At 30.5% G+C, this 13,334-nt stretch overlaps 1 protein-coding gene across 3 annotated transcripts in view; it reads left to right on the top strand.

The window, feature by feature from the left end:
• The window catches only part of LOC129957652 (probable sodium/potassium/calcium exchanger CG1090), a 61,212-nt gene that overhangs the window by 44,471 nt on the left and 3,407 nt on the right, over nt 1-13,334 (top strand). For all 3 annotated transcript variants that reach the window (XM_056070089.1, XM_056070090.1, XM_056070088.1), the window contains exons 2-8: nt 1,047-1,277; nt 2,858-2,941; nt 4,934-5,040; nt 6,966-7,066; nt 7,168-7,258; nt 8,644-8,962; nt 11,312-11,542. In XM_056070089.1, coding sequence (XP_055926064.1) covers nt 1,047-1,277; nt 2,858-2,941; nt 4,934-5,040; nt 6,966-7,066; nt 7,168-7,258; nt 8,644-8,962; nt 11,312-11,542 — 1,164 coding nt within the window. The remainder of the gene's footprint in view (nt 1-1,046; nt 1,278-2,857; nt 2,942-4,933; nt 5,041-6,965; nt 7,067-7,167; nt 7,259-8,643; nt 8,963-11,311; nt 11,543-13,334) is intronic.

The following is a 13,334-nucleotide window of genomic DNA, read 5'->3' as shown; positions in this document are numbered from 1 at the left end:
TATACGATTAACATTATTAGCTATTTAATTTACCTATATAAAATGAACAAATAAAATCACTTCAGTTTATTTTTTCAATCATGGACATGACAAATTATGTTGGATATAAAATTTATTAATTAGTATCTTATTTTAAAAAATAATTCTAGAATGCTAAAAGAATAATATTTGCTGCTGAAACATTTATTGAAATCAAGCGATTATGAGCAATCCTTGTAAAATTATACATTTAAAATGAAATCAAAAAATTTGTTCTCCAACATCAATCACTGGCCCGATTTCGTCAGTTTTTATTTCATATGAAAGCTCCTGTTTCCTATTATAAGACTTCAATGGTCGACCCAGCCACTCGATTTTTGAGAAAAAAAACTCAAAAGTCAGCTTCCCTGTACAATCTCTTGGTGGGGAAATCCCGAAAGAGTCCCAAAGCTCTAACCACTTCACTGATTTCGACAATTTTTATTTCGTTTGAAATTTTTTAAAGTTTAGATATGTCATCAATAGTCATTTCCCCCCACTCCCTTTCCATCTGGTAGAAATATCGCAGGATGTAACTTTTGCACTGCTCCCTGACCTCAACAACTGGACCACTTTCGCTAATTTTATTCCTCAATTAATTTGGCCACCTTATGTGTTTATTTAAACAATCCGAATGCCATGAAAGTATGATTTAAAATAGTATTTTCACTTCATGCGCGATAAGATGTAGTTCATCAGAATTGATTTGATATTATTGAATATTGATTTGATATATTGATGTTATGGGTGAATAGTTGGTCATCGAAGATGACTAGTTCTGATTAAAATAAAAAACGATTAAAAATAATTCTTAGAAATTGTTGTCAAAAAAATTTTTTTCTGGAATCTTCAACGTAATCATTAACATCAACTTCAGCACTTAACTATGCAATTCAGCAACAACAGCAATTGGCCTTAACTATTCTGGGGTACTTTTAAGAGTACAATATTGGCTACAAATACATGAAACATGATAACAGATTTCAGCCTATTTAGCACATAAATAATTAATTTTTTTTTCTTCATAGGTCGTAAAATTCTGAGCATTGACAACTCCACGTCGTCACCTGATGACGTGGGGGTTGTTCCGAGTTGCATTCCTCCTTCCCTGGATGAATTCCCTGACGATTTCTTCACCCAGGAGCAACGAGTGAGGGGAGGCCTCATCGTCCACGCTCTAATAATCGCCTACATATGTTTGATGTTAGCAATCGTCTGCGACAAATATTTCGTACCATGCCTCAAAGTTATGTCTTCATGTGAGTAACCGAATCCATCCCGTTTTCGTTATGCTTTAGAAGTGACTACGCTTGATTTTAGAAGTCAGTTTACTATCATAACATTTGATTTATATTGCCCCTTCTTCTTATAACACCTTTATTCTCTTTCTATTTAAACCGCGTTAAAGTGTGCATGTAAAATTAAAAATTTTCTTTAAGTAAAAAAAAGTCACATTTTTTCCCCTTTTATTGAAAAAAAAGAACTTACCTTCACATTTAAACAGCTGATAGAAAATTTAAATATTTCACCAATAAAATTTTGAATGTAAAGCGATTGTCGATAAAAGACTTAATTTTCGTGTAAAAGATATTCTTGCAATCAAAGATAAAAGATATTCTTGCATCTCATATTCTTGCAAATACAATATATATACTATATCTATTTTTTGACATCACGTTAAAAAAGTACCAACTTTTATTTTTTTACTTCTCGAAGCAATAAAATAAGCACCTGTATTTGTTTAATTCGATGAATAAAAGATTAGGTGACTACGTTAAAAAGTCGTTTTTTCCCGAAATGATGAAAATTTTTTTATTTAATATTCTTAATGTCTTCATAATTCCTCAATTTGAGAAAAAAAAGTTGCTATAAAAGTTCATTTTAAACATGTTGCCAAATATTATCTTTTAATATCTAATTTATTAAATATTTTTCTTGATTTAACATTTTACCGCGTAAAACGATGCAATTATTCAACGTTCCAGTTTAATAAATAATTTAGTAACTAAATTACAAATTTATCCCTTATTTATAAAGATTTGTGAATCAAAATCATATAATAGTTTCATTCTATTTAAAGAATCAAATAAATCAATTGTGTAAAGTAGAAAATACATGTGTGCGTTTGTTTATAACAAAGAAAAGTTAGCTTTTCAGTTATCTAAGTTTTATTTCCGTACAAATCTTTTCTATAGTTTTAATGAATTTTTCAAATTTAATTTTTTACATGTAAAATTATTATTTTTATTTTTGAAAAACAAGAATACATAAGAACTGTTTCCAGGAGATATTACCAGAATTCTAGAAGAACATTAAAAGAAAAAATTAAGAGCAGACGACAAACAATTTATAGCAGAAATAATTAATTTGGCATATTTTCATATTTTTTTCTTAATGAAGCAAGAGTTATTTAATTAATTATCTGGAAACATTTATTAAAACCCTTATACTTCATTATTTATGATTAAAATTTCAAATACTTCTTTAATAAATTTTATAAAAAAAACTATAATTTGTAACTATAATAAAATATAATGAACTTATGATGATAATCAATTAAGAGCGATTTTTAAAAAAATCATTTGGTACATTTGATTTTCTCGCTTTGATTAAGATATTCCAGACAATTAAAGGATTTTATATATTTAAATATTTTATACAAAAGTATTTTTTTACATTAAAAATATTATACATGTAAGTATTTTATTACAGAGTAAAACATAATAAATAAGCCAGTTGTTTTGCATTTACTATTTACATCGTAAAGGCAATAAAAAATATTTAGTTTATTTACAATTATTTTATACTTAAATCGTTTATAATTTTTTTTTCCCTTCAGATTTCAAAGTTCCGACGGACATCGCCGGTGCCACATTCATGGCCGTCGGAGCTTCTTCACCGGAACTGTTCTCATCCGTCATAGGTAAGTGAACAAAAATAATAAAATTCTCCTTACGTTACCAAAAATATAATCAGAAAACACATCATGTATCATGATAACGTTTTAGACTTTTTTTGTATAGAAGTGAAATTTCTGAATTAGGAATAATGTCCAAAGAAAGCATTTTTTATCAAGCATTAACATTGGCAAAAGCCTGCGAATAGAAAATTTGAGGAGATCATAAACTTTCTCTGTTATAATTCATTATAACAGAGAAAGGAGTTGTTACACATTCTGCTTAAATTGATTTTAAAAAAGGTATTAAAATAAAAAAAAAGAGTTGAACTTAAATAAGATTGGTTCAATGAAAAATTTTTTTATATTGAAATTGGTGTAACAATTATTTGTATAAAATTATATTCTCCAAAGTTATTGGTAAAAACATTAATTTTTAATTAAGGCTTTTTTAGTGAACTCTTATTAGCTAAGAAATAACAATAAATCAGATTTGGTAGTTCTAAATTCAAAGGAATGTTAAATTCACATTATGTAATTTACATAATGTGAATTTAACATTATGTAAAAGCTAGTCTAAAAGTATTATTTTGCAAAAAAAAAGGTGACATCAACAACTGTATCTCATTTACATAATCGTCCTCAGTTATGAAACAAAATTCATCGAAGTGTCAGCAAATTACTTTTCTTTTATCTTTTCTATTACAGTGATGAATAATTGCAGTTTTTTATCGATGTTAAAACAGGTTAATATCTCAGAAACAATGCCTTTATCTGTTTTGATTTTATCTTGGCTAGTTCGCGGGAAATCGATTAGATAAATATTGCCTTTTGTTTTATATCATTTATCAACAGGATGTGTCTCGTTTAACCAGATTCTCCAGTTATATCTTACTGTAAACATCAAACGATAATAATAGCTATCTTTATTACTTTGTAAATAAAAAATGATGTTTCTTTTTATGAATGAAACTCATTTTATTATGATAATGCAAGATTTCAATGTTTTGCAAACGATGTTGATTCTGAAAATCATTAAATCTACTTTTGTTTTGGATAAAAAAAAGCTGTAAGCTTCTGTTTATGAATATTTTGTTAGAATGAGCTGTTGCTATATTGCGTTGCTAGTTGCATTTGGAGACCAGCTGTTTCGCCGAAAACATTGGTTTTATTTAATTTCAAAGTGTTGTTGTTTTGTTTTTTTAATTGTATGTGTGTTTTTAGAGGAAATATTTAGATACGAATCACATACTGATTACTTATGAACGTTTTTCAATTTTACCTACATATGAGCTGGTCAATTAAATAAAAAAAAAATCATGAATGCATTTAGTTTAACATGTGATTGGTTAACACAATAATTGCATTGTTACTATTGGATGTGAGCAAACGTATACGTTTTCGAATAATGTCATATAGCGCCATCTCACAAAATACCAATTTTTAATTAAAATTCTAATTAATACTTCAAAAAATTGTTCCAACGTGCACAATCCCACTTTCCAAAATATGGATATACGCCAAATGTTTTAGCTGTAAATCAAACGATCTGGACTATAGAACACCAATACGCACACATACTCAAATATTCATCTATATTATTCATTAAGAAGATGTATCATCAGAATTTAAATTGTTGCTAGTTAAGGAGTAGAAATTTTCACTCTCAAGATTTGGGATTCGTCTAAGAAATAAAAAATAAAAAAAATCCCTAACTTTGAGAATGACATAATGAAATATAAGTTACTATTGTCAAATATTTCAGATAATCTTTTTAGGCTAAATTTAAAATTAAATCATCCATATATTACATACCGAGATGAAAAATCATATCCACATACGAGAATTTTATGGACACTATATTGCTTCAAACAGAAAAAAATTATTTCAATTGAATAATATCATGAATATTATTCAATTTTTCTTGATAGATAGATAGATAAAAAAAAATTAAATAATTCTAAAATTTTTACACGTTTGTATTCAGACTAAAGTGACATATTTTGTTTCCGTTTTCAGGAGCCTTTGTGACAGAAGGTGACATTGGTGTCGGCACTGTCGTCGGTTCTGCAGTATTCAACATTTTAGCAGTAACCGGAGCAGCGGGCTTTGCTGTAGGATCGGCGGTAAGACGACATGCATATAATTCTTTGATTATTATTTTTTCCAGATAAAAATTCTGTAAATTCAATGTATTTTGGCTTCTTGGCGAGGTTTTTGGTTGCTTGGCATCAAGAAATTTCTATTGTTTTTCAAAAAATTTAGGAATCTCCCTCGAGCATGTAAAATCCTTGCTGCAATCACCGATCAGTCAGTTGTTTCTATGCTTTCATTGAATAAGTATGATACGCGATCAGTGATATGTGGAAAGACCTGGCCAAGAACCTGAACTGATTCGCGGCGTAACGTTTTTAATTTTCCTAGTTCAAACTAGCTGTAAGAATAGTTAGTTTGAACTATACCAATGTATTGAAAACTGAATTGTTTTTGCTTTTATGTCCTCTAAATAAATTTCTGTTTGTTCTATCTCATTTATAGTTCGTTCAATCTATGAACTCATCCGAACCGTAACAGACAGAGAGATTTGAAAACTACACGTAGTAACTTCATAGAAAATGTATAAAAGACATAGGATATTTAATTACATAACTGTTGAATTCGAAATATAATTTAGTGGTAATAAATCGTACTACCTGGATTAATGAAGTACTTAATTATTTTTCATCTTTCGTCATCGACCTGCCATAATAGTCAGAGCAAGAATTTTTTCAGCTAGTACCTTTTATGTGTGCTCTGCATGTATTAAATGTGCATTAGTGATTAACTCAGCAATAGAAACATGAAATCATGATTCCTCTTCTTGCACCAATTTCAATTTTGCCTCTCTAAAAGGGAAGGGACATTTTATCCTCTTTAATATAAAATCTATAGATATTTACTTTATTTGCTTTGCTCTGGACTGGGCACTGTTCTTTTATCATATGTCGTCAATTAAAACCATCCTAGTAAATTGAATAACATGATAAAAACATTCCATCAGATACTAAGATATTATAAAATCCACTAATAAACCAGGAGAAGCCGAGAATAAGGAAGCTTAGATTCATATAAAAGGTACAAAGAAACTACAAAATAATAAGACAGTAAAAGCCAGAATTGGATATCGGAGCTCTCTAATTCCGGCTAAAAAGTGAGAACTTATTCTAAACAAAATATTTTCGAAAAGAGATTTTTTTTCCTATAAGAGACCAACGCATTTCTCCATAGACAGACATAAAAACGGATTTTGCTCATGATGACTTTTGACCTAAATGACTAAAGACTTATTGAGCAACTACAGAAGAATTATGTTTATTCTAGAAAGCAAATGAATATACTGCTCGTTTAATCTTATAACTTTAAACGAGCAATTCTTCTCTATATATAAATTTATTTCGTGTATTTCGGAAACGATTCTAACGATCTGCATCAAGTTTTATATTTAGATAAGGTTTTGCTTTTTAGTTTTATCGATATAAGTGTATTTCCTGAAAAAAACGTGATTTTACGCATACACATTTTTTTATATCGAGCTGTTAGAATAAGTATATTCAATTTTCGCTTCGAAGTGTGGGCAGTGCAGTACAGTGGTCAGAACGCGTGTATCGTTGTACTCGATCCGACTTTTTTATAACTATTAGAGCCTTTTTCTATCTTCTGTCATGCTGACAATGTCATATAGCGCCATCTGGGACCCGATTTCACCATGGTAAAACTGAATGCAAGTTCAAAAATATAAGTAATGATAGATGCACTGTAAAATGAATACTGTCATATAGCAGATTGTTTCTCATAACATGTTAAACTAAGTGCATTTGGGATTTTTTTTTATTTAAATGACCAGTTTATATGTAGGTAAGATTGAATTATATTTATACGTAATCAGTATGCGATTCGTATCTAAATAATTTCACCGAAAAAACGAGATTTTATATTAAAAAAAGCTATCGAACGAAGCTTGGTCTTCCAGATATTTTAAGTAAGACTTATTTTGGTTTTTCTTCTTCAACAGGCAGTTCAGCTGGATTGGTATCCAATCACCAGAGATTGTGTAATGTACATTATAACAATTAGTACTTTAGTTGTTATAATCCACGATAATATTGTAACCTGGTAAGCACAATTTCAATTTTTCCTTAATTCATTGTTTTGCATTTTAATGAGGTATTTTGATAACTGTTTGTACTTAAAAATTTCCATTTGTTATTTTTCAGGATAGAATCTATAGTGTTGATTCTTATGTTCGTTGGGTATTTAGTCGTTCTTTATTTCAACTGTCACGTACAAGAAGTTACAACCAGAACAGTAAGAAACGTCGATTAATTAATTAATTTGTTGTTGTTGTTGCATGAATTCAGATTTTTTCGTATTAAATGTTTGTATTTTATAAATGCTTAAATATTGTATTGGTTATTTTTGTGTCTATGTATTCCGAAGAAGTTATAAATGATAGTTTATAGAATATCTCTAAATAGGCAAGAAATTTTCCTTTTTTGCTAACTACAGTTGAAAACTTAATTAATATACTGTTTTGAAAAATTACCAGTATGTGGTATACTAAGTAATTAAGTTTTAAATTTTAGACAACTTTAAAATTTCTTATGCATTTATTGTTTAAGAAACCATGTTCTGAATCATAAATAGCATTTTTTCTAATTAATCAAAATGTGTAGAAATTTAAATAATATACTTCGAAGCAAATTATCAACACGTTAATAAAACATCTATAAATTAGGAGACTGTGATGATATAGAAGCTGACTCATAAAGGGAACTCGAATACGTAAGGAAAAAAAGGACAAAGTAGCCATTGAAACCTAAATAAGAACAAAGTAAAAGGAGTTTTTAAAGTAGAAAAGTGCATATAATAAATTATTCTTGGTATATTTCGGTTAGCAGGATGTAAGCGAAAAGTCGCCAAATAATTCAAAACCTGTGCCAAAAAACATCGTCAAGACCTGCGCCAACTTGCCTACAACCTAAGGCCAAAGCTTTTTTCAGGAGGGGGGCGCAGATCTGGCGCCCGGCTAACCGAAAAGTACCTTATTCCTAATCAAAACACAAAGATTTAAGTTTTATATTTCAGATTATTCTCTAAAAATCTGGCGTTTTTAATAATTTTTGACGAAATATAGATTCATTATATTATCTGAAGTGAATTTTTATTTCTATTATCGCAAAATAATACTATTTTCTCATTGTAAAATTCAGAACAGCTATTTAAATTGCAACACATATAGCAAGTTACAGTCTTTATTATTATCTCATTTACTAAATATAAATAACACGCAATAATATTTGGATTTTTTTTAAATTCTATCATGTATTGTATATGAGGTGGGGAACTAAAAATCATTACAATGTAGAACAGAATTGATATAGAAAATTTAGCAGCAAATTATTAAGGTAACAAATGTGAGATACGCTACGGTATACTTTGCTTCGTTTTCATTTGACTTCATTGACTAACAAATGTTAACATTTCACATGGCTTGAGGATTTAAATCCGCTTATTATATTTGGTTTTAAAAGCCACATATGCGTTTTAAAATTTTATTTCCATAGGTCCACTCTGCGACCGGGGAATTTATATCCCCAATGTTGTAAGTGCGTAAAAGCTGTCTTAAATGCTATTTATTTTTCTTATTTGGAACAATAAGATTATTTACTAATGTCTTCTATGCTTTACAGGCTAGACATTTTACCATTTGGTGGCAGAACAAAAAGGGAGAATCCATGGATTTACTACCCCGAACCTACGTTGATGAATCATCGGCTTTACTGGTGGCCAACAGACTGGCCAATCGCTATCACAGCAATGAGGACTCGGCCTGTCCGTCGATGACCTCTTCATTAATGGCTTCCGACGAGATGACCACTAGTGGCGAAAGCGACACATTGGCCAAAGAGAGCGGGCATTATAAAGTCCCTATTCTTGTACCAGAACTGATAACTCAGAAGTACATATTGGTCAAAGATTTGGATGATGATACAGACACATTGCAGAAAGGTACATTGAGAAAGGTTTCGAACGTTTTGTATGCGTTTACGTTTTATTTGGTGCATCAGTAATTTATTCTGTGAGTATTTTAGAAGATAGCTTATGACTAAAATGTCCAATTTCGTTTGAGTTTCAATCAGAGGTGATGAAAATGTAACAAATGTCGGATGTATAATTGGGATGCTAATTACTGGAGGAAAGGCAGAGAGGGCGGATATAGACTTTCAAAAAAGATTCAGATGATTAGTATAAAATAGGGAAGAGAAGATCTAGAACGGTAAAAAAGAGTAACTTATTTTAAATTCGCGAAGAAAGCAAAATGAAATATTATCATGCGTTTTTCTGTTAGTTGAATAAGGCTATCTTATATTTTACAAATAGTAAAAATTCATCTTAAATTTAGTAACTATTTTATATTTGTGAAGTTAATTATTTTTAATTCTTCGAATCTCAGCATCTTCTGGATTAAATTTTCACAGAAAGAATATCATTACATAAATGCATAGATTTTTTTCTATACAATGCAAAAGAGCCAAATTCGTCTAAAATTTAAAATAATTAGAAAAAAATCAAAGAACTAATCCCCTGGCTAAGGCACTGCTCCATTTTCGGTATTTTTTGTTTCATATAAAAGGTCATTATCTCTGAATGTTTCATAAGTAGCTATCTGTCGGTATTTCCCTCCATATTTCAAATCATTGTATCGATTTCGTCAACTGATATCCATTTGTAAGCTCATGATGACTAGATGCATCACTTATGGTAGCTTGTTTCTAACAATTTCGCAATTTAAGAGATATCTCAAAAACTTTCTCTTAAATTTTGGCATTCTCGGCAATTAGTTCTATTTCTCCTGTTTTACTTACCAACCTTGCAAATACAGCTAATCAATCAGAATTTTCTAAGCTTATTGTACAAGATTAGCTGCCTCCGGTGACTAGCTGTACGCCCGTTACATTAGCAACTTTAATTTTATCATGTACCAACTTTGAATTATATCTTATTATATATTATTAGAAGTTTTATTTTTAATTATTGCTTGCGCAAGATATGTGGAGTATTCCGGCTGTAAAGCTAAGTTAATATGCAAAAATGGTCGAGTTATTGAAGTTGAGGTGCTTGCCAAATTTTTAATTTTCAATATTTCTCAAAACGGAAACTAAGGATAAAAGGTGACAATTGTTGCCTTATCTAGAAATCATGAGCTTCCCAATGAAATGAAAATTTGTGAAATCGGTTCAGTAATGGAAATTGGGGAAATTCTGTTGAGAATTTCTTTCACAGAGAATGTATAGTGAAGCAGCTATTTTGAGATTTCATTATATAAAGGGAGTGTTTCTAAGTTGACGAGTGTTAATGGCATATTAGAGATCATAAACTTTCATGTAAAATAAAAGTTGGCAAAATCGGAGCAAAATTTAGACAGTGGAACTGATATTTGTGGTTTTGTCAATTATTTTAAGTATACAGATTTTCATTTTACAGCAAAATTACCAACTGGCATTAAAAAATCTTGGCTCCTAAATTACATTCAATGGATTTCATGTTAGAAAACGACTGTTCATAAGATTATACAGAGAATGTAAATCTGACTTGATCTTTCATTTTGAGATAACAAATAAAACGATTAAACAGAAACTATTTCTAGCACGTGAGATTTTTCTTTTGAAATTTTGTAAATGAAACTATGATAGTTTTGTCCATTTTGACTTTTAATTTAGAACCAAATAGTGGCTAATAATATATATTCAAATAGTGGCTTGAAAACTTCAGTTCCAAAGTTGGACCTTAAGAATAATTTTTCTGCTCATTCAAGTTCTTTCAATTCATCTTTTTTCATTTCCATAAATGATTCTCTCTTTCATACTTTTAAGTCTCTTCTGCACTCGTAATATGTGAGTACAAAAGAATTAAGCTAAGCCTTATTTGGCCTAGAAGGGAATCATCTATTAAGATGACTCATTCATGTTTCTAAATAACATATCGCAATAGATAAGTATCACTGAATACTTCTAAGTTTCATACATAATAAATGAGATGTATTGATTTGCACGGATACTTTAATACTTCTAAGTTTCATACATAATAGATGAGATGTATTGATTTGCACGGATACTTTAATACTTCTAAGTTTCATACATAATAGATGAGATGTATTGATTTGCACGGATACTTTAATACTTCTAAGTTTCATACATAATAGATGAGATGTGTTGATTTGCACGGATACTTTAATACTTCTAAGTTTCATACATAATAGATTAGATGTGCTGATTTGCATAGATGCTTTATTCATAAATCTAAGCTCATATTAAATCTCATTTTTTTTCTAATAGAATTTTACTTCTTTCTTTATAGTCACTGAAGATTTAGAATCATCCCTCGAGGTAAACCTATGGAAGGTGCCAGAGAGCCATTGGCATAAGATCTTCTACTTTCTGACATGGCCACCCAGCCTCTTGTTTGCCATGACCATCCCAAAATGCAACGGACCCGGTAAAACCAAATGGTTTCCACTCACTTTCTTCACCAGTATTGTCTGGCTTGGAGTCCTCTCCTACATGTGCTTTTGGATGGCAGCAGTCATCGGTAAGAGATATTCCTTTGTTCCTGTTTATTGCTGTTATTTGAAAATTGAGTTGAAATCAATAGAAAAATGAAATTTATCTGATAAAAAGTTACTCGTTCAGTATATCCAATCAAATCCAAGAATATATTATCATTGAAATCAGTGTATTCTCAAGGTGATCTACCTAATTATATAATTTTAGATACCTATGATATAATTAATGCCCGTGGTTTTACAATTATATTTTGCTGTAGTCCATCACATATATTTCTACATAAATGAAGTGTACAACCTAATAACACTGTTAGTCCAGTGTCCAATCTTTTTAGCACAGTACTTACATGCGATCTTAAAAATATACAGAAAATATTTTTTTCGAGCTACCAGGCACGATTAAATCTTGAGGCATATTTTAAAATTGAGATACAGTACACTTTCGAGTATCCGGCTTAATGTGGTTGAGAGGTAGGCTGGATAACAAAAAAGCCGGATAGGCCGGAGTTCTATGAACTCATTTCTTTGCCCACCAGTTCCAGAAGACAAAGGTTTTATAGAACTCACTGTTACAATATGTCATGGCTGGTTCGTGAGTGCTTTCAATAAATAGGCAAATAGAAAACTTAACAGATTTATTTCAGATTCGTTCGAGTTACTCTGCTCAGTAACTCCTTCTCCTCCAAGAGCCAACACTCGAATGACATCACTCTTTTAATTACACTCGCGCTAGTGGTCTAGCGCCATCTATGAACGTTTATTTCCTAACGCTTCAAAATCCAATCACTACACAATATATATTTTCTCACTTCGTATTGAGTACTGAACATACCATTTATTTCAAGCTAAGTAGAATGTAAACGCGTCCCGTCAAATCATAGAAGTAGTAGCTGGTTTTTGTTGTTACACCAGAGTCTAGTCGCTGTATAGCTCGTAATTTCGCCTCCATAGTCACTACAACTACTTTTCGGTTACCACCATTTTAATATCTTCACTGTGGTGCACTTAAAAAAACATTAAGCATACCCCAAGAACAATTTACGAATACTGTACGTACTGTGCAATTATAATCAGAAGCAGAGGCAGCAATTCAGGTCTATTACACACTGACGAAACAATGAACAACGCGCAGAACGCTGCTCTTTTCCTGTCACAATTTATATTTTGCACACGACATAAGAGGATCGTCGCTTCCAATGCATTGGTATTGTTGCCAATTCAATGCACTGCCTTCCTTATTTAATTACGATAAAAGAAAACTAGACCGGATAGTACTGAAACCGGATACTCACGGATACCCGGGAGTCTACTGTAGTTGGATCTGCTGTGCAAGATTGAGCTTCTTTTATTTACAGGAAACTTCCTATAATATTCTAAAAGGACTGTGGATTGGTCATTCGCGACTTATACATTGGTATTTGTTACTGGTATAACATCTATATGTCTATACTGTGATTGTGATGCTTTTGTTTACATATTCAAATAGAATGCCCATTGTTGAATTTACAATGCTTTCATTTCTTTCAAACAAATTTAGACATATTTTGTTTACTGAATGGTAATACGGCGCGCGTTTGATTTTTCTTTTTCTTAAATTTATTGGATTGTAACATTCATTTAAATCAGTTTTTTCTATTTTAATCATGCTTGTTGAGTTAATATTTTTCATACTAAAATAAGCCTTCAACATTTTTTGAACATGCTACCTTAATTATTTTAGTTTTAATTGAAAAATGGCATATGGTTCAGAGTTGCATAGTTAAGTCATCGGTTCTTGCGCGAATAAACCAAACCATGAATCTGTTTTCTAGATTTGTT

The sequence above is a fragment of the Argiope bruennichi genome, chromosome 11 (genome assembly GCF_947563725.1).
Source record: "Argiope bruennichi chromosome 11, qqArgBrue1.1, whole genome shotgun sequence".
In the NCBI taxonomy this organism is placed as follows: Eukaryota; Metazoa; Arthropoda; class Arachnida; order Araneae; family Araneidae; genus Argiope; species Argiope bruennichi.
Note: the sequence above shows the minus strand (reverse complement) of the source record. Positions and strands in the feature narration are given on the sequence as shown.